The following is a 27,384-nucleotide window of genomic DNA, read 5'->3' as shown; positions in this document are numbered from 1 at the left end:
TTTGAATATTTGGACATTTGGGAATTTGGAGATGATGCTCTGAGGTTGAATAATGGAACGTTTAAGTTGATTTGGGGAGTTTGAGAGATTGATGGGTGGTTATTTGGTGGGTGGTACTTTGGAGATGTAGGAATTTGGAGTTTTAGGAAGTTAGAAGTTTCAAAATTTGGGGGTTTGAGATTTCAAGGATTTAAGAGTTTCAAAACTTGAGGAATTTGAGGGTTGGACACTTGGGAAACTTGAGAAATAGCTGATTTTGAAGTTTGATGGGTGGTAATTTCAAGCTGAGAAGTTTGGAGATGTAGGAGTTTGGGGTCTTGGAAAGTTTGAAGTTTCAGAATTTGGGGAATTGGGATTTCAAGGATTTGAGAATTTGCAAACTTGTGGAATTTAAGGGTTTGCAAGTTTTGGAAGTCAGACACTTGGACAAATGAAGAAATTGCTGATTCTGAAGTTTGATATGTGATAATTTAGACCTATAGAAGTTTGGTGACATACAAATTTAAGGTTTTGAGAAATTATAAGTTTGAGACTGTGTGAATTTGTGAATTCAGGGATTTGTGAATATAAAAATTGTTTCTTAAATTTTTGTCAAAGTTTGTCAATTTGAAGATAGTATTTCAGGACTGTATTTAGTCCATTTGAAGATTGTACTTCAATATTATATTTAGTCAATTTGAAGACTGTATTTCAGGATTTTATTTTGTCCAATTGAAGATTATATGTTAAGCTTGTATTTTGTTAATTTGAATATTGAAAATTTACAAGATATTTAAATGTAAAAATCTGAAAATTACCTACATTAATTAATAAAATTATATTCACCTGATGTGTTCAATTTATCTAACATATTTTTCTTTTTGTTCCAGGTGAGTCAAAAGGAAAATCTTACAGTAAATCTAGCAGGCATGAGTCCCGACGAAACCGAGGTGAGTCTTGAATTAGTACTCATTGACGCATAGGAGTTTCGATTAATGATTAATGAACCAAACATCTAATTATCGATTGCTCAACAGTAGGTGTACATATACAGTTATCACTGATCAAACAACCACATTGCTAAACCTCCTTCGTCAATATTAGGCTGCTGTATGTTCACCGATAGATTTCGAAACATGGTCTAACATGATTTCCTGATATGAAAATACCGTATATACTCTTACTCATATTTCAGTCATTTATTACTTCCTACAAGTCATTTTATATTAAACACATTAATGAAGGGTTTATGTAATCACTTTTTTCACATTTCAAGCTTGAAATTGATATACCAAAAGTGTATGTGGTATTTTTTGTCATCAAATAGTGTCAGACTTCACATGTTTTAAAATCAGTAAAGTTACAATAGAATCATTAAAGTTATAATTTAAAAAATTATAACAAATAATTGCTATAATTGTCTAAGAATCAGTTTGTTTTACAATCATTAATGAATAGCCTATGCAGTCATTTGTGTCATATTTTGAGCTAGATACTGAAATACATGGTGTGTTCCATAAGTAATGCGAAGTATTTTTTTTTAAGGAATTCATTGTACCAATTCTTACAAATACTTAAAATTCTTCAAAGTACTGCCCTTGGGCATCTACACATTTTTGCCAGCGACCCTGCCATAAGCGGTACGCTTCCTGGAATGCGTTTTCCGGATCCGCTTTTAGGGCCTCGGTCACGGCCGCTTGAATGTCTTGTACGGACAAGAAACTCGTTCCTTTCAGGGGTGTCTTGATCTGGGGGAACAAGAAAAAGTCTGCCGGTGCCAGGTTAGGACTATAGGGGGGTTGGGGACGCGTTATCACCTTGTTTTGGGTCGGAAACTGACGTACTCGCAGCGCGTTGTGGCAAGGAGCGTTGTCGAAATGCACTATCCAGGTAGCGGAGATGTGTTTTCTCGTCTTGGCGACCCTTTTTCGCAGTCTTTCCAGCATATTCATTTAGTAGGCGGTGTTAACTGTCTGTTCTTCAGGAAGAAATTCTTTATGGACTGTTTGACGAACTGTTTTGCTGGTTGGTGGCCGCCCGGAGCGTTGATCGTCGTGAACCTCCTCCCGCCCTTCCTTAAAGGCCTTTAACCACCTCGAAACTTGTGAGTACGACAGAACAGAGTCCCCATAAGCCTCACGAATCATTTTATTTGTCTCCTCAAAAGATTTGTTTAGTTTAGCACAAAAGCTTTATCGCGTATCATTGTTCCGATCGTCGACTTCACTTTTTCCGTGACACGGTCACCAAACAGGGGGTCACAAAAATTAACGTCCTGTCCCTTTCACAGCTCGGAAAGCCCTGGGACCGGGTTCGTTGGAAAGCTAAGGGTCCCCCGCATCTAACGCACGGGGTCCAATCCCCCTCCGACCAACAGGAGCGGCTCAGGAATTTCCTTCGCATTACTTATGGAACACACCATGTATCACAAGTGCTATTATGTGACATTTTTGTGTCATCGAATCAGTTCATGCAACGTCATATAACTTCGTCACATTTTAATTACCACATATGTATCATATGTATCACATATGTATTGTGGATACATACAATACATACATACAATACATATGTAGTCCATTTATCTGCAGTGTCACACCGAATATTAATTTATTCAGCACCACATATTTTTATACTGTCATTGAGACATTACTGCTATTAAGAGACTCATTTTAAATAACCCTTATTATAAAAAAAAAAAACAAAAAAAGAGCCTCTTAAATCCTTATCACCTGCAGAAATCATTCACAGAGCATTTAATTATCAAAAAGTTAAAAATATAATATTCATTATTTCAATTGAATATCAGAACAGAAATCGAAGTAGTAATAAAGCACACAGAGGGTTCAAAGGTTCATTGACCAGAAGCAAAGGATCGCGTGACCCTGGCTTTAACGCGTTGTCAGCCAGCTGCGATTATTATCGATCTGCCGATCTCGCACGTTTCCTCGCACGTAATAATCCGCGAGCGTAAGATCGACAGCGAATGCGAAGCCTGTTTCCGCGGTTGTTAGCGGTTGTTGTTGTTGTTGTTTCGTCATCGGTGTTCGAAAAGCAGCCTCCGTGATGGAAACCTACGCGCAGCAGATAGAAGCACGACAATTCAGTCGAAGAACAATGCGGCTTGTTGAGCAAGGTGACGGTAATTTAGCGTGCACAATAGCGTATACAAACTGGCTCGGAAGAAATTGCTCTTTGTTCGCGATTGATAGAGTTGCGAAGCGAGCTTCGCACCCCTTAACTTTCCAGTCGTAATTAATCATTCAGGAGCCTGTCGACGGGCCACCTTTACTGCACGCCTTCAAAGAAATTAGGATTTATTCCGTTGACAATTTAATTAGCCGGGTATCTTTTATTCGAGATTCTCTTCCTTTGTTGTTGCGTTACGGGTTCGACGCGAATATTGTGCTTCTTGTGAAGCAGGTTTCGCAATATGGGAATTCGGGAATATGGGAACTTTTTAATTTTGCGAATTTTTTGGAATTTGAAAATTTAGGATTTTGGTAATTTGGGGAATTTGGGAATTCGGGGAATTTTGAGAATTTAGGAAATTCTAGGATTTTAAAAAATTTTGAGAATTTGGAAATTTGGGACTTTTGAGAATTTTGAAAATTTAAGAAATTTAAGGATTTTGGGAATTTTGAGAATCTGAGAATTTGGGAAATTTATAAAATTTTGAGAATATGGGAAATTTTGAGAATTTAGGGAATTTAGGGATTTTGGGAAATTTTCAGAATTTGGGAATTTGGGTAATTATGAGAATTTAGGGGATTTAGAGATTTTGGAGAATTTGAGAAATTTTAGGAATTTGGGGAATTTGGGGAGTTTAGAGAGCTTGGGAAATTTTGAAAATTTGAGCAACTTTTAGAATATCTAGAACTTGTGGATTTTGGTAGATTTTGGAAATTTTGAGAAGCTTACAAATTCTGAGAATTTTGGGAATTTTGGAAACTTGGAGTTTGGGAATTTTAAATTTTTTTGTGAGAATTTTAGGATCTTGAAATTTTCAAATGTTGCAGTTTTAGTATCTATACCTTGACTCTTCCTAATTTCTAAATTCCAAGACTGCAATTTTGATAATATCGTTCTTTAACTTGCTATAACTTTATAATAGCACAATTTGGTTCATAATCTTTAACTTTGAAATTTCTTAAAGAACTCTAAAATTTCAGAACATCACCACTTTTATCCTTTAGAATTTCGTAATTTTAAAGGTTTGTCTCCTCTCCTTACACCTTTGAACTTTCAACGGTTCCTAGAAACCGTAAAAAAGCAATTTCTAATTCATCGATCCATGCATATGAATTCCATTGTGATCAATGCAAATTGCTTACTGCATATTTCGCAAATTGAAGCTTGATATTTTAACGGTCCCTCATACATTGTACGCAGTGAAATCGCATGCAAAAACGAAACAATCACCCAATTTGCAATTCGACCCGACGATCCTCTTATTAATAGACATTGTTAGGCGCTCGTTACCTTGGCAAAAATGAAAAAATTAGCCGCAAGGTTACGAACACTAGAATGCCGTAGGCGTGAACTTAACAACGGAATTAACTAATTACGTGCACAGTTATGTTAATTACGGTGAAGATGCTGATACATGCACGCCTCCGTTCGATCTTCTCACGTTTCTTCAGGTTTTTTCTAGTCGACTTCACGATTTTTCTTTTTCCAAGCGAAAGAAGAAATCAGGTCATCACATCGTTGTTTATGTTCCTTAGAGTAGATTTTCTAAAAATAAAAAAAGCGATATGCGGCTTAAAGGAGCGTGAGACTTTATTATATTTATGAGAAATATTTACCTGAACTACTTTAAATAAAATATTAAATCGAGTTTGTTATATAGATAGTAAGTTTGTTATATAGGGTGTAGATTAATTTACTCAAGTGTACTTTGTTCTATTTTAGAACTCTTTGTGTGCATATTCCATACGTATGTGTATATGTATACTTACATATATGTATACATGCATGTTCCATAAGTATATGTAATTACAATATTTTTTAAATTACACTTTGTGTGCTTTATTAGTGTAGACTGATATTGTCTAACATTTAGTTATGTTGATATTTACAGAATTTTGGAGCTCTTTGTGTGCATATGTTATACGTATGTGTACATATATGTATACATATATGTATTCATACATGTTCCATAAGTATGTGTAATTATAATATTTTTTAAATTACACTTTGTTTATTTTATTTGTGTAGACTGATATTATCTAACATTTAGTTATATTGATATTTACAGAATTTTATATTGGCCACAATGAATTATTTCAAATTAATAATAAAATCAATTTAAAATTACCTTTGAGAAAATTAATCATTTACTACTAGTCTGATAATGATATTTAATCTGACATATAATTGCATCAATATTTATAATATTTCATATTCTTCATAACCAGAATGAATTACAACAAATTAATAATAAAATCAATGTGAAATTGCCTTTGAGAAAATTAATCATTTACTACTAGTCTCATAGTGACATTTAATCTGACATGTAGTTGTATCAATTCTTACAAAACTTTATATCCTCTGATACAAAAATTAATTACTCTAAAACAATTTATAAAATTAATAAAATTAATTCAACACTACCTTTGAACAAATTAATCACTTACTGTAAACAATTGTTTAATTTAAAAATAACATTCTTAATATATTTTTCACATACTAAGAATGTTTCCATTCAAACATGAACATGTAAACAATTCAATATAAACAAGTATCCCGAATTTCGAATAAAACCAAAAAAAAAAAAAAAAAAACAGCATACCTTAATTTCGAAAAAGCAGAGAACATCGAAAAGAACGGCGGAAATTTATGGAATTAGCTAATAAAAATGGTTATTTTTTCTCCGGTATATTTTTACATTCCACGGGCGAGCGGGGCCACGAAATTGCCGATGTGGAAATAGAAAAATTTGTTGGAATTCACGCGGAACGCGAGGACACGTTTTTACTTTCATCTCTGTCCCCGGTGGCTCGTTGTAAAACTTTAATTATTCCCGACGACGTTAAATTAGATTTTTTATCCCGGCCACACCGCGTAGCCGTGGATTTTCACAGCGAAATTCGCCGTGGGTCGTTTTTGTCCTCGCTCTTAACTGGCTCGCGTTCATTCATTAAATTACGGATGTTTACGCGGTATTCGTCGACGAAGCACCGGATGAACGGAAGTTCGTGGGACGATGCTTCGGACGTTAACCATTCGAAAGTGCTTATTGTTGAATGAGAAATCAAATGCATAAACTGATTCTTTTGGGGAACAATATGATTCTTAAAAGGATCTGTTAAATTGCGGAGATGGTAGTTTTGACATACTAGAAAGCGATATTGCCTTTTGTTTAAAATGAATACGGTTGAAGAATTTTGACGCTTCAAGGAAGTGTGGCACTAATTTATTCTGTGGGTAATTTATTTTATGTTTTGTGAGGTTTGTGTGTTAATTTTTATAGCGTGATAACGTATTATTGATTGTGATGTGTGATATGTTAATTCTATGAGAAAAAGTATATTGTGGATCTCAGTGAAAATATCTTACAGATGTTGTAAATTATCAGAAAGTAAATATACAGATATGTAGCATATCCTATCTGTAAATTATAGTTATAGTGTTTAAATTAGGGACTTGTCTTAGTAAATTGATCTTTGACTGAATATATTAAAATTTTTAAAATCCTATGTTTCATAAAATACTTGATGACTTCATATATTTATTTGTGATTAGCAAAAGATTGTGGAATTATATAATGTACATCACAAGATTACCGATTAAATTATAATTGACAAATGACAGAGCTCACAGCGGTACAGTAGAGTATAAGAATATAAAAAATGAAAAATTAGATCTATTTGTTGCAACAAGAGTTCTAAATTTATTTCTTCATAACAATTTATGCTGGGTCAATGATTATAGCAATTGAGGGCCTAATAAAATCAGTCAATCAATCAGTTTGAACGTAATGCATTTATTATGCAATTGTCACAGATATCTCTTCAAAAATAGTAAAAGATAACAAAAGAAAAATACTGTAGTGAGAAGTAGTAAAAATTTAGAAAATTTAAATTTACTTCATACTCAGATGGTAATTTAAATTCGTGACTCCGTACAGAAAGTGATTTTACCGATAGTTATCATTCTTAGGTAAACCGAAATGCATTTTTCCGCTTTTACCGACTTTCGGTCGATAAAAAGAACTCTCTTACAAGTGGCGCCACTTACAATTCCAACTTCAAACTCTTTTATCGCCTAAAGATTCAAACTTCAAAATTTTTTCTCATTTGAATGCAATTTTAATTTTTTCACAAATACCTAAGTTCCTTTTTGTGATTAAAATACCAGAATCGTCTCCGTCACAAATTATAAAAAATAATCATAGTATTTATCATCATAAAACATAGTATTTGTTATGTGTTACATATGATTGCAGTGGCGTAATTTTAATCTCGATTCCTCGACTAATTAACAATTGCATTAGATGTTCTAGTACTCCACAGTGAAAATTCATTGTTATATTTATTACAACACCTTCCAGGAATCTGTACAATTATTTCACAGTATTATGATATTTCACAGTATTGTGGTATTTCTAGTGACTGTTTCACAGTATTGTGGTATCTTACTGATTATTTCACAGTAGTGTTTCACTCTCTCATAAATTTCTTGTTGATGTGTCTGCAATTTACTCAGTTTTTATAAAACGTCCTTTAAGAGCCAGAATTCTTTTGTCAATTCATCAATGCAATTTTTATTAGTATCAACTAGTGTATCTACCAATTTTAATTCACTGTCCAATTTTACTAATTTTATTTCTTTCTCCTAATTGTATTAATTTTTCATTTTCTTATTTTTCTAAATTTTGTTTCATTTTCCTCTTTTCATCAATTTCACTTCATTTTCCTAATTTTCACAATTTTGTTTTATTTTCCTGATTTCATCAATTTTATTTCATTTTACTAATTTTACTCAACTTGTCTCATTTTATCAATTTTATTTTATTTGTCTCATGTTACCAATTTTCCTTAACTTGTCTCATTTTACCAATTTTACTTAACTTGTCTCATTTTACCAATTTTACTTAACTTGTCTCATTTTATCAATTTTATTTTACTTGTCTCATTTTACCAATTTTACTTAACTTGCCTCATTTTATCAATTTTATTTTACTTGTCTCATTTTACCAATTTTATTTTACTTGTCTCATCTTACCAATTTTCCTTAACTTGTCTCATTTAACAAATTTGACTCAAACAATACTTTTCTACCTACAATAAAATTCTTGTCAAATCATCTCTTGTCTATTTTCCCAACACAAAGGCCTCATCATGTCTCAGCTTCGAATTATCAGAAATCAATGTTCTGCCAAAGAGGTGTAGCAAGCTCTACGCCTATGTCCGACGCAGGCAACGTATGAACAGCCATTAATGGCCGTACACCCCCTACAAGGTGGAGGAGAAGATCACGGTCGATCGTATAAGGCGTTCCATTCGTCGGATCGTTGACCGTGCAAGGTGATACCGTATTCTTCATCTCGGTCTTCTCTTCTTACGCAAGCAAATCAATTTCCACTCGGGATCCACTTAACCTCTTTTATCTTACACGTTTTATCCGTACATCATCTCTTCCTACATTTCACCAAAGACGTCGTTTTTTCCCGAATAATATTCCAACGATACAAGAAAACTAATTTCCGCGAAATGGACTCGCTCATTAGAGAAAATGTGCATTGAAAATGTGGACTTTACTGTTAAATCAATTTCTTTTCATGATACAGTTCGTTGACCGTATTTGTATCGTTAACATTTGAGTACTTTCTAGCGGATTCTAGTAATGACTGGGAAGTTTGAATTGCTACGGCTTTTGTCAGAAACTTTTCCTGCTTATGCGAGAACAGATAATTAGGCTGAAGCTGAACTAAGTTTGTACGCGTTTGTGATTGATCATTTTGTTAGATTGGAAAATTTGCTTTTGTTCGAGTCGCAAGGTAAATGAACTTCTAAATTTTTTAATTTCTTTGTTATCAGGTTTCTAAATTACTACATTTCTAAATCGCTCGATTATCAAATTGTGAAACCTTCTAATACTTGAAACTCCAAGTGCTTAAATTTGCAAATTCCCAAGTCTTCAGATTACCAAATCCAGATGAAATCTTTGAATTCTCCCAATGTCATATTCTAAAATCATCTAAATATAAAATTTCGAAATTTCTAAATCACTTGATTATTAAATTGTCAAACTCCCAAAAACCTAAAATTCGAAAACTTCTCAAACTTCCTTAAATTTCTAACTTGTCCAATCTTCAAATTATTAAATCTCATATTGTTCAAATCCTCAAATTTACCCACTCCGCTATTCCTAAATCACCTCTACCTAAAATTCCAAATTTCTAAACCACCCACTCGACAAATTCCCAAAAACCTAAATCGTCAAAAGCTCAAATTATAAAATCTCCAACTCTCTAACTTATACAATAGCTTGTACACTTCATTACATCAGTGTTATCACGAGTTTTCAGTAAACTACTACGACAGTTTCTCATAAATTTGCTTCCTAACCGGAGCAAAAAATTTTGATAAATACACCATTCACGTGGAACAAGCTGGTTCAGTTTCAAGCAAGGCACTGAAACTCGGAAGATGGTTGGCCAACGTGTGGTGAACAGACGTGGGAAAGAAGTGAGATTTGAAAGGGAGAGACGACGTGGCACTGTGGAACAGCCTCCAGTAACAACCTAAAATTCTCTGGCTCGTTTGCATGTGTCGAATTTAGAAACACGAGGCAGCCCTAAAATATAATGACATTATCAAGGGACCTCTGCATGTTTGATTAGGAAAGCTATACATCTTTCACGATAATTTGTGTGTTCTGTGTTTTATCGCGGTTTACTGATCTGCTCGTGTATGATGTTAACATGGACAAGTTTCGAAATAAGAATTTGATGTTTGAGGAGTTGAGTTTATGAAATTTAGTGGTATGGTTGTTTTTAGGTGCAGAAATTAGGGAATTTGAGGAGTTGGAAGTTTGGGAATTTGGGAATTGGGTGATTTAGAAATTTGGGAAATTAGGGATTTGGGAATTTAGGAGTTCAGTAAGTGAGAAATTTTGAAATGTAGAAATTTGGGAATTTAGAGAGTTGGGAATTAAGGGATTTGGGAATTTACAGAGTTGGAAATTAAGGGATTTGGGAATTTAGAGAGCTGGGAATTAAGGGACTTGAGAATTTATAAAGTTGGGAATTTAGAGAGTTGGGAATTATGGGATTTGGGAATTTAGAGAGTTGGGAATTATGGGATTTGGGAATTTAGAGAGTTGGGAATTATGGGATTTGGGAATTTAGAGAGTTGGGAATTAAAGGATTGGGGAATTTAGAGAGTTGGGAATTATGGGATTTGGGAATTTAGAGAGTTGGGAATTAAGGGAATTGGAAATTTACAGAGTTGGAAATTGAGGGAATTGGAAATTTAGAGAGTTGGGAATTATGGGATTTAGAAATTTAGAGAGTTGGAAATTAAGGGATCTGGGAATTTAGATAGTTGAAAATTAAGAGAATTGGAAATTTAGAGAGTTGGAATTTAAGGGAATTGGGAATTTAAAGGGTTGGGAATTTAGAGAGTTGGGAATTATTAAGAGATTTGGGAATTCAGAAAGTTGGAAGCTAAGGGAGTTGGAAATTGAGGGAATTGAGAATTTAAAGAGTTAGGAATTAAGGGACTTAAGAATATAGAAATTTGAACGTTTTCAAATTTTAGGAATGTGGGAATTTAGGAAGTTGGAAGTTAAGGAACTTGTAAATACACGAATTTGAGTCTTAGAAAATTTGTGAATTTACGAAATTATGAATTAAGGGATTTGGAAATTTAAAAATTTGAATGATTAATAATTTAAGATCTTAGAAACTTGAGAGTTCAGAAATTTTCCAACTTAAAAATTTTTAAATCCAAAAACTTGAGAATTTACGTATACCTAAATGTAAATCTACAGAATGCAGATCTATGCTAATTTGCTCATTCCAAAGTTCAAACCACAGAAATTGCAGAAACCGGAGAATGCAGTTCATAAATATCGGAATTAGAAAATTATGCGGACTCAATCTGCAAACAAGTCCCATTGTATCGTCCGTAAGGATCATTGAAAAGCATCATTATCCCGTGACAAAGGATTCTACTAAATTGCACTGTGCTCACGACATCGAGATCTTGCGCCATGAACTTACGGATATCTCGTGTCTGGTTCGATACAAAAATTAGATCTTCCGCCTTCCATCCACTTTATCCTCCTCTTCGATCCCACGACCAACATTCTTCCTCCGATATATCGTCTCTCTTTCACCAACGCGTTACTCCCACATGGTTTCTTCGTCGCTCCTAGATTCCCTATCACTTGGAATGTTCCTGGAGCTAGCTTGTCCTCTCACATGTGCCAGCCTTTTGTCTCCTTCCCTCTCGAATTCTTCGAGCTTTCTTGTCCTACGTTCTAGCCTTTATTTCATCCTCCCTCTCTGTTCCTCTCTTTGTTCCCTTGGTTCCTACGTTTTAAATTCGTTCCCTCGGTTGTTTGTACGGTCTAGGCACGAACCATGGCACAGATAGGATCTCGTTTTTCCTCGAGACGGGAAATCCTTCGCTGGATATTTTAGGTATACATTGGAAATATTGGATCGTAGGGAGAACCGTGACGAATTTCGGAAGCGCCCTGCAACTGTGCCTTCGTTTACAGACATTTATTTCTCCACATTGCTTCTTTGGGTGCTGGCAAATTTATGAGAGTGCATTATTTTGGCACTGCAATCTTTAAGAATACTACTGAAAAATTAGTATGAAATGTCGAAAAAAAATGACAAGGAATGTATGTACTTTTTGTTTGATTCATATGGTGGCCATTTTGTCTTATTGAAAATTGTGACAAAATGTGGCAATGAAGTTTGTACACATATAAAGCTCATAAGTAAAGGAATATAAAATTGTAATTAACTACGATTCGTACTATGGTACATGTAGAGTACTCAACATAACTGTAGAGTAATGTAACTTACATTCATCCTCTAACATAATTTAAAGACTAGTTACATTACATGTCAAGAAATGAAATTAGGTGAATTTCCACCATTCAAGGTTGAATTCTAAACTACCTTATATGCTTTGAGCTATTAAACTCTACCATAGTCAAGTATATAAATTCTATCACAGTCTAATATATAAATTGTATGTACATTCCACATATTTACATATGTGACCATATGCTATATGATTTCTAACAATATATCCAAATATAAATACACTTATTTTTCTTCCTCTTTCAATTTAACCACAGTGAGAGAATTTTGTCACTGTAACCAGCTCCCCATTTTATCGAAATTCCAGGTTCAGCATCCGACACAGTTGATTTTTCTGTGCGAAACGCGTCGAAGAGTCTCGGATGGAACAAAGTGCTTCCCGTTTTTATTCAGGTATCGTCGTCGTCGGGATGCAAATGTTGGATGCAAATGGGTAGGGCCGCAGGCAACGGAAGTCGTTCGCTCGCGGCTACGGATCGCTCCGTTATTTCCTGGCTGGCACGGGTCGTTCCGGACCCTCCGCACGTGCGTTCTTTAACCGTCGATCGCTGATTAGTTCACGCACCTCTTTTATTTATTAGAGGTGTTCGATACACTCAATATCTCTAATTCAAGCTTCAATATCATATCTTAATTACTTCATTCGTTACTCTTATATATGAATCTTCAGTTGTGACAATAAATAAATTTTTAGACTGCCACAAGTAAGTAATTTCTGTCATACAAGTTCTTTAATAGTTTCAATTATTTAGTTCTTGAAAATCATGACTTTGCTAAACAAATTTGCTAAACATTTTTTTAAAATTAAATTATGATTTTCCTGTTGTGTAAAATATATATAGGATGTTGGATAGAAATAGGATGTATCGTATGATCATATGGGGACGTTTATAAATAAAATTTATTGAATTCAGGTATAGCAGGCATTTATTTAGTATATCTTTATAAGGACGCCATGATAGAAATTATACATATAGTACTACAAATTTGTATTGGCACATTTTAAGCTCATATTGTGACCATGTAGGACAGTCACAATATTTAGTATATCCTCATATGAGGACATCATAATAGAAATTATATAATATTTCAAATTTGCATTTGCACATTACAAGCTCGTATTGCGACCATGAAGGACAGCCACAATATTTAGTATAAATTGTTATTTTGTATGTATTGGTAATATATTTAGTATGTCTTCATATGAGGACATCATGACAGAAATTATATAATATTACAAATTTGCAATAGCACATTTCAAGCTCGTATTGCGATCATGAAGGACAGCCACAATATTTAGTATAAATTGTTATTTAGTATGTATTGGTAATATATTTAGTATGTCTTCATATGAGGACATCATAATAGAAATTATATAATATTACAAATTTGCAATAGCACATTTCAAGCTTCATCAAACCTATTGAATTCTACTTTCTGTTACCTGACAAACTTTTTCATACAGCAAAAAATTTGCACATAGCAATAAATTTCCTACACATAATCAATGAATAGAATTTAAAACCGCAGATTGAATATCTACATTACTAAAAAATGTACATTAAAATGATGTAGATGTATAACGTTCCCTTAGACGTATCTCTATGGGTAATAAAATAAATTCACCGCATTCAAAGGCGTTTTTCGTAAGATCTTTTCACCGGGTTCATAAAGAATGTAAATTGAATTTCTGGTTGAACTTCGAGGCGGAGATGCACGATATTTTCGTATCCCATTTTCCGTGCCGGAAATAAAGCAGTATTCTTAGCGGTGAAACGGCTATGTAGCATGGCTTCCGGTACACGCGTTCGCTTCATTTGTTTCTTTTAGTAACGAGCTCCCAACGTGGCTAGAATCACAGAACGCAAATAGCCGCAAATGATTGGACGTACGTCTCATACAAATTAGTCGAAATCCTATTATAAATGTTTATTCGCTAAAGTCCAGTTACTTTTTTCCTCTTGTGGTTTTTCTTTCGAAAAATCCTGAAATCGAGGTGATATCCTGAATCGATCCCTGAACGTGTAATCTTTATACAAGTGCGCCAAATTATTAATCTATTACCATTTGAAACAGCCATGTTTTTTAATCGTAATTAGCGTATTTAATGATAATAAGTTGGCTGAAAAATTCTAGGCAGTAACGATCATAAGAGCTTATGAGTTTCAGTCGCAGCAAGTATCCTCAATTACAGGTATCATCACGTACTCCCCAGCTAATTCAGTTATATCGGTACACCGAGATGTATTCTGCTTTTTATCGACTTTCTTGACCGACTCCTTTTTCCGTTCTTGACCCTGTTCCTTCAATTTCTTCTCCTGCTGCTCAAGAAACTCCAACCACGCTCTGGTCGGCCCACAAAACGATGTGGGTGGTATTCGATCTAAATGTTCATAATATTTGTCCCATTTGTTCATGAAGTAGGTTCCTAAGTCGCATTCGGGCCAAGGCTTCACTTTGCAGGATCGACCTTTGCAAATAATTTCGCTTTAATAAACAGTAGTCTTATTTTTTATAAATTATTTACCACCGCAGGTTGAACGCGGACAGTCGTGCTGCAATCCGTTTCGATGATAGCAATCGCAGTCGATGTAAACTGTTCCTCTGAACAATTCTCTGGATCTTATTACTTTCAAAGGCCTCCCTTTTTTTTGCAATTTTGAGGGTGGTTTAGGCTTCTGGGGTTTCGCAGGTTTTGCTTTTGCGTGTTTATTTGACGAATTCTGTACTGAATGTTTCGTCTGAAAATTTTTTATAAATGTAAGAATATGTTAGAGTAGGAAATCATTTCAGATCAAAGAATAATTAGAGTCCAGATAAGAAAATAATTAATTCAGATTAATTTGTTGGTATTTGCTGACACGTGCCTATGAACATGTAGCACATGAATGAATAACTTTTATTTGAAGAAACAAATCAATATGAACATCATATGGAAATCTTATGGACATTCAATGCTAAATTCAATGCTCCTTTCAAAAACCAAAAATAAAATAAATCCGTCAGTTTAGTTTCATAAATTTTATTGATCTCCTTTCGCCACAATTTTACAGTTCAACTATGGTAATATTTGTAATACATCAGCCTTTATAATACATTCGATAAAACAAATTAAATTATTCAGAATCAATCTTGAAACAATATTTACATAAAATCCATAATCTCATCCCAACGTTCAAAATTGTGTCAAGTACACTTCGCTTCCACGTGTTCCTTTTCCTCGGGTTTGCGATCGCTACAAACGAGAATCATCGGCTTGGACCCCTCGTCCTTTTTAAAATCTTGCTCCAGCATTTCTTTCTTCTTCAATTCGATCACAGCCCGTGGAATTGATAGTTGACACTGGTCCTGAAGACCGTTCCTCCTCGATCGACACACCTCGTACCGCTGCAGCTGATGAGGAGCGAAGTAATCTCTGAACCGAGTGAGTAGTTCCCGTGATCGAATTTCCGGTACGACCTCCTTGGGGCAATCCTCCTCTGATTTTGTCTTAGTTCTATCTTTACAAATATCCTCTATCGGCTTCTTTTTTATTGCAACATCGGTCTTCGGAGACGTTTTGGACTCCGTGCAATCCTTGGATCCTCCCTGAAGTTTCTTGGTGAGACTGCACGGTAGGAGGACGCAATCGAAGATTTTGGTCGAAGGTTTCCGCTGACCATGTTCGCTTGACCCCGATTCGCCTTTCGATGGGCTGCACGGACAGACTTGTTTTCTGGGTATCCGCCTGAAAAGACTTATGGGCAAATTATCTTCCGGGTCCAAGCCGTTTCTGCGTGCCGACGGACGAATGCCTTTGTTCGAACCCGGACAAATCGTTAGACACTTCGCCGGTGAACAATTGTTCGTTTCGGATCTTCTTCTTTTGGGCTCCTTCGTGCTTTCGCAAGTTGATTTAGTCTTCTTGCTATCGCGGGACTTTTCGATAGCCTGCGGCAAATTGGCCACGTAGGTTTTTGGACCTTTTTCGTCGACTCGAGTTTCGGCGACCTTATGATCCGTACAGGATGTCGGGACGTTAGTCTCTAAACCGCTTTTTGCCAGATTGTCGTTCCTCAGGCACCGAGTGATCTTCGCTGAAGTGCCTTTGGCCGACGCTCTACACTCGATCATGGTTGCCGGCAAATTGCGAGATTTTTCAGCGCAGCTGGACGCATCCAGGACGTCTCCGATCGCAGGCTCGTAGTGGATCTTCGAGGAGGGCCCATCAGGTTGTCCGTCGCCTTTGGTGGCCTCCAAGGTCATGACTGCGTTGCAACATTCATCCACGGGCACTTTCGTGATCATCGCTACTGGCCCACCGTCGCACTCCCGAGATTCTAGCCGATACGCCATTTGAAGCTTAGGTTGCTCGGTCGAAACAATTCGGTTGGGTTGCTGCTGGTACTCTACGGGCCGAGATAGCACCCTGGACAATAATAAGTTATTACTGGAATAGTGCTAACAAATTGATATCAAATTGACATCTAATTGCTATTGCTTTTGACAGTACAGCTTTATAGCTTCAACCTGATTACTTAAAATATGATATATCCTAAAATATGTAACGCTGAAAGGGGACCATGTGAAGGTAAACCTTGTGAAGGTGAACCTTGTGAAGGGTTTATATTTAAAATGTGAAAAGGGAATGAATTTCTTATGAGAGTCATTGAATCCCTTCATTGTATCCTGTCAGTAATTTGTCTTCTTAATTTGTTACTACGAGTTGATTTATGCAGAGAGATTTATTTTACTGCAATCACAGATAATACTTCAAGTAAAACTTTTAGATATCAAAGTCTAAGTAAATTTCGAGATATAACATTATAGGGTGTCATCAGAAGATTATGTTATAACTTCGCTTTCATTCATCAATCAAGATAAATAAAATGCAAGCAATTTTCCATTTTACACACGTCAGTTGAAGAAGTCTTTCAGTGAAGTCTGACCATTATTGTGAAGAGTGCTTTCAAATTGCCTGAATTGTACAATTTCAATTATCCATGCTTTGAAAAAGATGATGACGGGATAATGATCCAAAAGGTGGTTCAAAGATGCTATCAAGAAGATACTTGCAATTTTACAGTCTCAATTATGTGATCCGTATGGGAAGAAAGTCTTTTATACATTTTATCACTTTAACTTCTTGTCCTAAGTCACAAATATCTTTATATCAAAATTATGATTTCTCATTTTGTATCTAGTATTACTGATTATCAGAAATTTAACTACCTTTGAATACAATATTCTTTGATATACAGGAAGGGACGAACCCGTTATATTTTTACTCATCAAAGTCTAGATAGAATTATAATTTCCATAATCAAGGTACTTCCATCGTAGATGTGGATAGGTGTAACTGTCACATATGACAAAATAATTGTATGACAAGAGAAGTGACCTTATAAGCCTTGTGGTTGATTTCTAAATAACCCAATATTGTTCTACTGCGAAAATCACTTCAAGAACCACAAACATAAGACAAAATTTTTGTAAAGCTACCTGTACGGAAATGAAATTGCGCTACTATAAAATCTATATGTGAACCATTGAGTACGTCATATCACGAGTATGATCCCAAAGGAGAGTGTCTACTCTCGACAAGAAGACTCATCCTCTGGATAGCTATATTCCCACCGCGAAATTTGCAATCGCAAAATTTGCAATTGGGGAATTTGGAATTGGGAATTTTGGAATTAGAGATTTGGGAATTCGGAATTTTGGAATTGGGGATTTTGGAATTGGGGAATTTGGAATTGGAAATTTTGGAATTGGAGATTTGGGAATTGGGGAGTTTGGAATTGGGGATTTTGGAATTGGGGAGTTTGGAATTGGGAATTTTGGAATTGGAGATTTGGGAATTGGGGAGTTTGGAATTGGGGATGTTGGAATTCGGAATTTTGGAATTGGGGATTCGGGACTTGGGGAATTTGGAATTGGGAATTTTGGAATTGGAGATTTGGGAATTGGGGAGTTTGGAATTGGGGATTTTGGAATTCGGAATTTTGGAATTGGGGATTTGGGAATTGGGGATTTTGGAATTCGGGATTTTGGAATTGGGGATCTTGGAATTGGAGATCTTGGAATTGGGCATTTTGAAACTGGGGATCTTGGAATTGGGAATTTTGGAACTGGGAATCTTGGAATTGGGGATTTTGGAATTGCGAAATTTGGTATTGGGATATGTGAAATTGCGAAATTTGGAATTGCGAAATGTGGAATTGGAAAATTTGGAAGTGAGAAACTTGGAATTGTGAAATTTGGAATTGGGAAATTTGAAGTTGTCAAATTTGGAATTGCGAAATTTGGAGCTGGGATTTTGAAATTAGGAAATTTGGAAATGAGGAATTTGGAATTGCAAAGTTTGGTATTGGGATACGTGGAATTGGGAAATTTAGAATTGTCAAATTTGGAATTGGGGACTTACCCTCCTATAAAAGCTATATATGCGAACCATTGAGTACATCATACCTCGAGTATGGTCCCGAAGGAGACTGCCTAGTCTCGACAAGAAGGCTCATCTTCTGGGTGGCTGTATTCCCATCCGCGGGTACCTGAACAACGTGTGCCACAGGTTGATCACCTTCGAGACGACACTCCAGGAGCGTAGATCCCGGTGGATACCACGGACAGCAGGTGGGTTGCGTGGTTGCTGGACGTTCAAGGCCACGGGGCTGTTGGAATCGAATTACATACAGCTCGTATCGGCCAGTCCTCGTTGTCCCTTTTTCTTCGTTTTGTCCCCCTCCTTGCAAGGGACTATCTTTCGCGAAATGTCTTCCACGTGTTCTTTCACCGCTCGGGCTGAGTTACGCTTTCTAAACGGCTCGCGCGAAATCTCATTCTCGAGGGAAATTCGCGTTGGCCTTTTTTTTTTCTTTTTCAAAAGTTCTTCGGTTAAACGAACAACTCTTTTACGGAACGATTCCTTGGTAAAATACTGCGGGAAAACTGTTACACTTTTTTGTGCGAAAGTTCATTCGCGAACATTCTACTTTCTGTGGTAAAATGAAATTTTTTAGACAACGTTTTCTGGTATTTCGAACGAGTTTAGCATTGAATGCACATTTTCTATGTTCAAATATTTTATTGAACTTCGTTCATGCTTTTGCTAGATGCTATATGCTGTGTTTACAAAATGGCACGATATTTACAAAATGGTATATGGTTGGATGTTTACAAAATGGTGTTTAGCTATTTACAAAATGGTGTATGCTCTGCTATTTACAAAATGGCGTATGCTATGTCGTTTACATAGTGGTACATGCTGTTTACAAAATGGTGTATGCTACGTAAATATTACGTAATGGTATATGCTATTTACGAAAGGGAACAGTATTTTAATTGCAAGAATTTCTTACCGCATCAGAAGCAGGCTTTTCATGTTTGACTTCGGTGCAGACTCCTGCCAAACGACCTGAGTCTATCTTCTTCCTGCAACCAGTAATACAACTTAATAAATTAATACAGCAAATGAACTTGAAAATTTAGTCTGAGAATTTATCTGAGAAGGTGATTCTTATGTTTAGTATCTTATAGCGTAATCCTAAAGACTTAAATCCTTATCAATTCTAAAAAACTTTAATTTAATTTAATATTGAAGGTCTTAATCTTGAAGAAATGTTACATCGATCAGAACGAAAAACGAGGACAAATGAAATAAAATATAAGGTGATACGAACATAATGAATGACTATAATATAATAAATAAATGAATTGACTTGACAATACAGATTTGTGACTAAGACCCCGAGCGGTAATTTGCCCGAGAATTTCTGATTGCCCGTTGAACCGGTCAGCAATACTGTTCATTGATTCCAATTCGAAGTAAGCATGCTGGCCAATGTCCAACGTATGCAAATTACTGGACCACTCCCCTGTAAAAAAGAAGGAACGACGTTACAGCTGCCCTTTCCGTTATCGAGGTCTCCCCCTCTCTCTTTCATAATCGAAACCTGAAAGTACAATTTCCTTTTGCGATTGCCTAATAACGCTGGATCTGAAAACTACTGAAAATCCGTGTAGTTAACTTTCAATCGGTGAAGTCCGGGAATGATTCATAATCGTTCTTTCACCTGCGTCACACTTGACCGGTCACCTATATCTATCTGGATCGTTATGAATTTTCTTTTTCTACTTTTCTGCAACCCGAATCGTCGATTAAGATCTTTAATGCAACACTTGTGTGTTTCAGAGAAATTTAGTTTTGTAACGTGATTTTTTAGTAAGTGGGAATTTTGGAACTGGGGATCTTGGAATTGGGGATATTGGAATTGGGGGATTTGGAATTGCGAAACTTGGTATTGGGATATGTGGAATTGAGAAATTTGGAATTGGGAAATGTGGAATTGGAAAATTTGGAAGTGAGAAACTTGGAATTGGGGATCTTGGAATTGGGGATATTGGAATTGGGGAATTTGGAATTGCGAAACTTGGTATTGGGATATGTGGAATTGAGAAATTTGGAATTGTCAAATTTGGAATTAGAAAATTTGGAAGTGAGAAACTTGGAATTGGGGATATTGGAATTGGGGAATTTGGAATTGCGAAACTTGGTATTGGGATATGTGGAATTGAGAAATTTGGAATTGTCAAATTTGGAATTAGAAAATTTGGAAGTGAGAAACTTGGAATTGGGGATCTTGGAATTGGGGATATTGGAATTGGGGAATTTGGAATTGCGAAACTTGGTATTGGGATATGAGGAATTGAGAAATTTGGAATTGCGAAATGTGGAATTGGAAAATTTGGAAGTGAGAAACTTGGAATTGGGGATCTTGGAATTGGGGATATTGGAATTGGGGAATTTGGAATTGCGAAACTTGATATTGGGATATGTGAAATTGAGAAATTTGGAATTGCGAAATGTGGAATTGGAAAATTTGGAAGTGAGAAACTTGGAATTGGGAAATTTGTTGTCCACAACGTTGCCTACACATGGTAACATTGACATCAAGAATTATGGTTATTTAATTTAATAATAAACTTTGAATTTTCCATCTTGTGAATGTAATAGTCTCGCAAATGTAATTAACAGTAATAGTAGATTTTTATTATATAAAAATTCAACTTTATGCGAACTCTACATAAATTTTAACTCTGTCACTTGTAAATGTCACTTGCAATTTCCTGCAATTTTTCAGTTGCACTTTTACAGTGCCATTCACCGGTGACCTTCAGCATTCACCGCGTTAAACAAGATGTAATTAAAACTAGCACTTACAGCTTAAGAATGTTAACCTTTTCAGGTGAATGACAATTTTCAGTGAATGTAGCCATGCTTCTTTAAATTATTCGATTCTGCTGCAGCTTGCTGATCGTGGGCCTCAAACGCATCCCTCATTCACTCATAATTTTGATAAGTCTTTGGGGACATTAAATTTCAACGTGCAATTTAAATATACGACATTGTTCGATTACTTGAACTTTGGCACAAAATAATTTTCTTCCTCTGTTAGCTTCATTGTACATCTCGTTTGCAAAAATCATTTTTCAGGATGTTTAGAAATACAAATTTTTTTTTGTTAAATAGTTCACAATTTTATAAAGCAAATTTTGGAATTTTAATAGATCAATTTTACATTCGATCTTGCACTTTGAAATAAATTAAACAAACATAACTAATGTACTTGATTCACAATTAATTTTCTTGATGAATTTTCATTGCAACATTTCACACTAAAAAATGAATAACATTGAAGAATACTCAGAACTGAAGGGAGTTGCTCTAAATAAAAGATTTGCTAATCAAACAACGTTAAATCGTTCACGACGAGGTTGATAAATTGACGAACATACTCCAGATAAAGTAGCAACAAGCTAGTATAATTTTCCAGCGAGTCTCCGGAGCGAATAAGAAATTTACTGCGGATACGAACAGTAAAGTGTTCGATTATGGGTCTCATGGTGTTTATGCAAATAAGATAATTCATCGGGGCCCGGTTGGTAGCACTGTACCGTTTCGAAGTCGACGGAAACGAGGGTTGTAAAACGCGCGTGCAACACGCGTGTCGTGCTCGCAGGCTGCGCTTCGGAGTTTAATCTAATTGAAAGTATATGTCGCTTTATCGAGAGCAATTCCTTATCGAGACTGTCGCCAGTCGTGGAAATGTTCTGGAGCATCTCGTTGTTACAATAAATTTCAACCGTGCTAGAATTAAACCGTATCGCTGTTGAAACTCTGTGGTTGAACATGTTGCAAGCCGGTGTACTTTATTAGGAATTATTTTGCGATTTATTAGTTGGAATGATTCTCTATCATTTCTACTGTGCTTTGGGATTCACCTACTTTTTGGCATGTGTTTCTTGAAGTGGTTGAATAATTGACTTAGAAAGATGATTTATGTAAGCATGTTGTTTAATGTTACATTGTTATAAATTGTCGTAAATGAATAACAAAGTTGAAAAGAAGAAATAGGAACAGAATGAAGCTACAGAATAAAAGTAACAAAAATAGCAAGAACGATAAAAGCAAGAATAACAACGATCATTATAATAACAGTAACAATAACAACAAGAATAATAATAGAAAAAATAGCAGCCAGAATAAAAACAAAAACAACAACAGCAACAGCAACAATGATGACTGCAAGAATAACAAGACAATAAAAACATCAGCATTAATGAAAACAAAAAGGACAACAGAAATGTTAAGAATAATAAGGACAACAAGACAACAAAATCAAGAACAGTAACAACAATTTGTTACAATAATAGCAAACAAATAATAAGGACAGTAACAACAGAAATGTTAAGAATAATAAGGACAACAAGACAACAAAATCAAGAACGGTAACAACAATTTGTTACAATAATAGCAAACACATAATAAGGACAGTAACAGCAGAAATAATAATAACAATAACAATGATGACAGCGACAATAACAAGACAATAAAAATATCAGTAAAAACGAACTAAAGAACAACATCAACTTTAATAAAACAGCAGCGAGAACAACAGTGGTAACAGTAACAATAAGGCGACACAAGCTGTAAGAAAAATTTGATCTATAAGAAGAACAGTAATGACAACAGTAATAACAACAAGAAGAATGAGAAGATTAATAAAAATCGAAAGAACGTAGAATTGAGAAATTTGGAATTGGGGAATTTGGAATTGGGGAATTTAGAATTGGAGAACTTGGAATTGGAGAACTTGGAATTGGGAAATTTAGAATTGGAGAATTTGGAATTGGGGAACTTGGAGTTGGAGAACTTGGAATTGGGGAATTTGGAATTGGGGAATTTAGAATTGTAGAATTTGAAATTGGAATATGTGGAATTGGAGAACTTGGAATTGGGGAATTTAGAATTGTAGAATTTAAAATTGGGATATGTGGAATTGGAGAACTTGGAATTGGGGAATTTAGAATTGTAGAATTTGGAATTGGGATATGTGAAATTGGAGAATTTGGAATTACCAAAATTTGGAATTGGGAAGTTTGCTATTGAAAAATTTGGAATTGGGGAATTTGGAATGGGAGAATTTGGAATTGAGGAATTTGGAATTGGGATATGTGGAATTAGGAAATTTGGAATTGGGATATGTGGAATTGGAGAATTTGAAATTGCCAAAATTTGGAATTGAGAAATTTGCAATTGAATTATTTAGAATTGGGATATGTGGAATTGGGAAATTTGGAATTGCCGAAACTTGGAATTGGGATATGTGGAATTGGGGAATTTGGAATTGCCAAAATTTAGAATTGGAAAATTTGGAACTGGAATATGTGAAATTGGGGAACTTTGAATTGGGGAACTTGGAATTACAATTGTAGCAATCCTAAACCATAGTATATCCACAACTCCATTTGCCATTACGCATCCCCAGATTCATCGGGGCGTCATTATACCAAATCCACGCGAAAAGTCTCGATAAAAGATTTACGTCGCTTCAAAGGCAACTTCAATAAATCCTTATCGAGTGTGTTTCGCGTTGGAAACAGGCCGAAACGGTCGCGAAAAGATAAATTCCCCGGTCGGTGTGTAAACACCAGATGAAATATCGTCGAGTCGACGACCGTTTACCTGTTCAAACAGCGCGGCAAACACCAGCTTATGCTCGATGTTCGTTATGGTAGAACGAGCGTATAAAGCGTCGGTTCGCGCGTGCATGAACCGCTGGCAAAAATCGGCGAACCTTTCGCTCCGTGGCCGAGGTACGTTGCTGTTGTTGCGGCTCTGAACCTGACTCAACGGGGCAATGTTGTGCAATATCTCGTGCAGCGACTAGTGGTTTCACAAGGATCCGCGTGTCGATCGAGAACACTGTTAATCGACGTCCAGATGTAATTGGAAAATCGATATCGAGCCCCGCTTGCTCGCCAGGACAAGATTAATCCGTTCGTTAAATCCTTCGCTGCGGGAGATCGGACGCACCTTGTGCACCGCAGATTTGTAGCTGCGACACATATTGTTTGATAAATTGTGCGGCGATCGGTTCTTGTTAGGATAGACGCTGTCTTTGGGAATCTTAAAGAGGGTGCGATAACTGATATACGTTATGGGATATGGTATGTATGGCGTGTAGGATATGGTACATGCGTTTATAGATGTCTATGGAATTTTAATATTTAGGACATTTAGAAATTCAGGACTTTGAATTTAGACACCTGGAAATTTAAATATTTAGAAGATTGACAACTTGGAAACTTTTACAGTTACACACAGGAGTATGTGACAACTTCAAGAATTTAGGAACTCATTGTCAGAAGTATTTCAGAAATTCGGGAAAAATGGGAAATTGTGAATAACATCTTCGCATCCCATTAATTGAGTCTCAATCAGAAAATCAGTGATTAACACCATATTGGAAAAATCCCAGTACGAATTTGGACACCGATAAATTAATTCCATATCTCTCTGGTGTTAGTATCGTCTCTCGGTCGGTGGGTCCATCCCGTCATCAACTACCGTTTCTCGGCAACGTGTTGTCGATGGTCGTAAAGGCAGCATCGTGGACGAGGGCAAAAAGGGAAGAGAAAGCATCGACGAAAGAAGAGCCTCGAGCCGTTTTTCTTCCCACGCAAGATTCCTCGCCCCGGTCCGCATCCGTTGTCCCTTAACGTGTGGCGGCTTCATCCTTTAATCCTTTCAGCTTTGCGACCACTTTATCGCTTCTGCCGCCTGCAATACGACTTAAATCGTTCGAGTATTCATTCATCATCGTTAGATGTAATCGTTCGATTTTTAAGTATTATTGCGCTACTCTTATTATGATATCAAGGACGATTACGGCTGTTGAACGACGTATTGCTGGCGTTATAAGTACTTTTGATTGTGCTGGAATGGGTGTGTGGGGTTTGGTGTTTGGATATGAGGGGATTTGTAGGTTATTCGGGGGTTTGGAATTTTGGGAATTTGGGAATTTGGCAAATTTGGAATTGGGAAATAAGAAATTGCAAAATTAGAAATGGGGAAATTTGGAATTGCCAAACTTGGAGTTGGAAAATTGGCAATTGGGATATGTGGAATTGCAAAATTAGAAATGGGAAAATTTGGAATTGCCAAACTTGGAATTGGGATATGTGGAATTGCGTAACTTCGAATTGGGATATATTGAATTGCGAAATTAGAAATAGGGAAATTTGGAATTGGGAAATTTGAAACTGGGTGATTTGGAATTGCATAATTTGGAATTGGGAAGCGTGGAATTGCGAAATTAGAAATTGGGAAGTTTGGAATTGCCAAATTCGGAATTGCGAAATTTGAAATTGGGATATGTGGAATTGCTAAATGTGGAATTGGATGTGTGGAATTGCCAAATTTGAAATTTGGAGTTTTGGAATTTTACTATTCTGCAATTTTGTAATTTCGGAATTCGATATTAGTCAATTAATGAAATAGCCTACTTTCCCAAAAATATATCAAACAACTACAATCATCCGCAATTCATAATCCAATAATAAAAAGAATCTATCAACAATCCACTCTCTTCTCCTTCTCCAAATAAAGTTCTAAAACGTGACACACAGCTGCGCGCCTCAGTTTAGCAAAAAGCCAAAGCTTGAAAGTCTGATCGACAAAAATTCATGTGCAAACGCAATTTCCAGCTATAGCTGACCGGTCGACCGGCTCCTCGTAAAATGCTAATTGAATTTCGGCCATTATTGTACCCGACAGAAATGGTTGCAACCTGACGAACATCTGACAGCGTTACTGTCAGCCTTTTGTGTCGGTCTCGTGCTTCCTGTCCCCTTTTTTCCGCTCGATTTGTGCTCTAATTTATTCAACTTGCAGTCACTCCGACTGTACACACCTTTCGATCATTGTCATTTATTTCCATCTTCGGAACGGGGCGGTTCGGTTTATGGATTTATAAAATATGGTTATGGTTGTTGAGAAAGCGGAGAAAATGTTTAGAGAAAATTGTGAAAATCTAAAGAATATAAATGAACAAATTTTTGAATGCACACGTTCTAAGTGTATAATTTAACTAATTTTTAAATGTACACATTCTAAGTGTACGATTTAACAAATTTTCAAATGAACACATTCTTAATGTACAATTTAACAAATCTTCAAATGAACACATTGTAAATGTACAATTTAACAAATTTTCAAATGCACACATTCTAAATGTACAATTAAACAAATTTTCATATGTGCAAACTTCGATAATTTCAAACAGAGACCTCAAATTTCTGCTGCATGTAAAAATAAGAACCAGGGTGTGTATAAAAGAAGAGAATTGTAGAGTCGATATCGAAAGAACGATAAAAGGGTGTCGGAGAAGCAAAAGAGGGTGGTTATAACGCACAAATGAGAAAGAAAGCCGTGACGCACGTTTTCCTTTCAAAGAAACAGGATCCAGGGCCCGATGGCTTTTCTTATTGCACGCACGATCCATCACGCGTGCATTTAAACGCGTCGTTTGCAAGCAACCGGCGTCGAGGACGATGCCTATCTCGATCTTCGAGGAATCGATCGCGACGCGTCTTGAAAAGTCCCTGTTCGATGGATCGATTCGTGAAATCCACAGAAAATTTGAATGGGAGATGTCGATCGAGTCGATTTCAATGATCGTTGCAATTCATTTGCTGCTGAAATTAATTCATTCCAATTCGTCTCACTCGTTATCGCTTCATTTATACTGAACGATATAATTTTCATACTTTACTAGGTTTTGTATTTTACGTTATGGAATTTTTATTTGTTATACGAAAAATTGTTTTATGAATATATGCATTTGTTCTTGGTATTCATTTTTATCGTTGATCTATATCGAGACTAACTGATTTATAACTTATAACAAAACTAACTGATGTATGAAAAAAACAAACATCTATAAAAAATGTTTGTACTTCAGCTTCTTGATATGAACATTTGATAATTTGAAATTTATAAATTGAAG

General features: G+C 35.8%; 2 protein-coding genes across 5 annotated transcripts in view; one reads left to right on the top strand and one right to left on the bottom strand.

Annotated features, from left to right (window-relative positions):
- The window catches only part of raskol (Ras GTPase-activating protein raskol), a 203,487-nt gene that overhangs the window by 73,653 nt on the left and 102,450 nt on the right, over positions 1-27,384 (top strand). The window contains exon 4 of one of the 4 annotated variants that reach the window (XM_012289658.2): positions 870-929. The exons of the other annotated variants lie outside the window; for them this stretch is intronic. Within the exon in view, the coding sequence (XP_012145048.1) occupies positions 870-929 (60 nt within the window). The remainder of the gene's footprint in view (positions 1-869; positions 930-27,384) is intronic. 4 annotated transcript variants of the gene reach the window in all.
- On the bottom strand, positions 14,909-21,628 carry LOC105663011 (uncharacterized). Its single transcript, XM_076531017.1, has 4 exons — positions 21,255-21,628; positions 19,393-19,465; positions 18,503-18,705; positions 14,909-16,460 (listed from the first exon to the last, which is right to left on the bottom strand). Exons 1-4 carry the CDS (start codon positions 21,308-21,310, stop codon positions 15,239-15,241), a joined length of 1,554 nt encoding a protein of 517 aa, XP_076387132.1. The 5' UTR covers positions 21,311-21,628; the 3' UTR covers positions 14,909-15,238.

This window comes from Megachile rotundata, chromosome 4, assembly GCF_050947335.1.
Source record: "Megachile rotundata isolate GNS110a chromosome 4, iyMegRotu1, whole genome shotgun sequence".
Classification (NCBI taxonomy): domain Eukaryota; kingdom Metazoa; phylum Arthropoda; class Insecta; order Hymenoptera; family Megachilidae; genus Megachile; species Megachile rotundata.
This window is presented reverse-complemented; position numbering and strand designations above follow the sequence as displayed.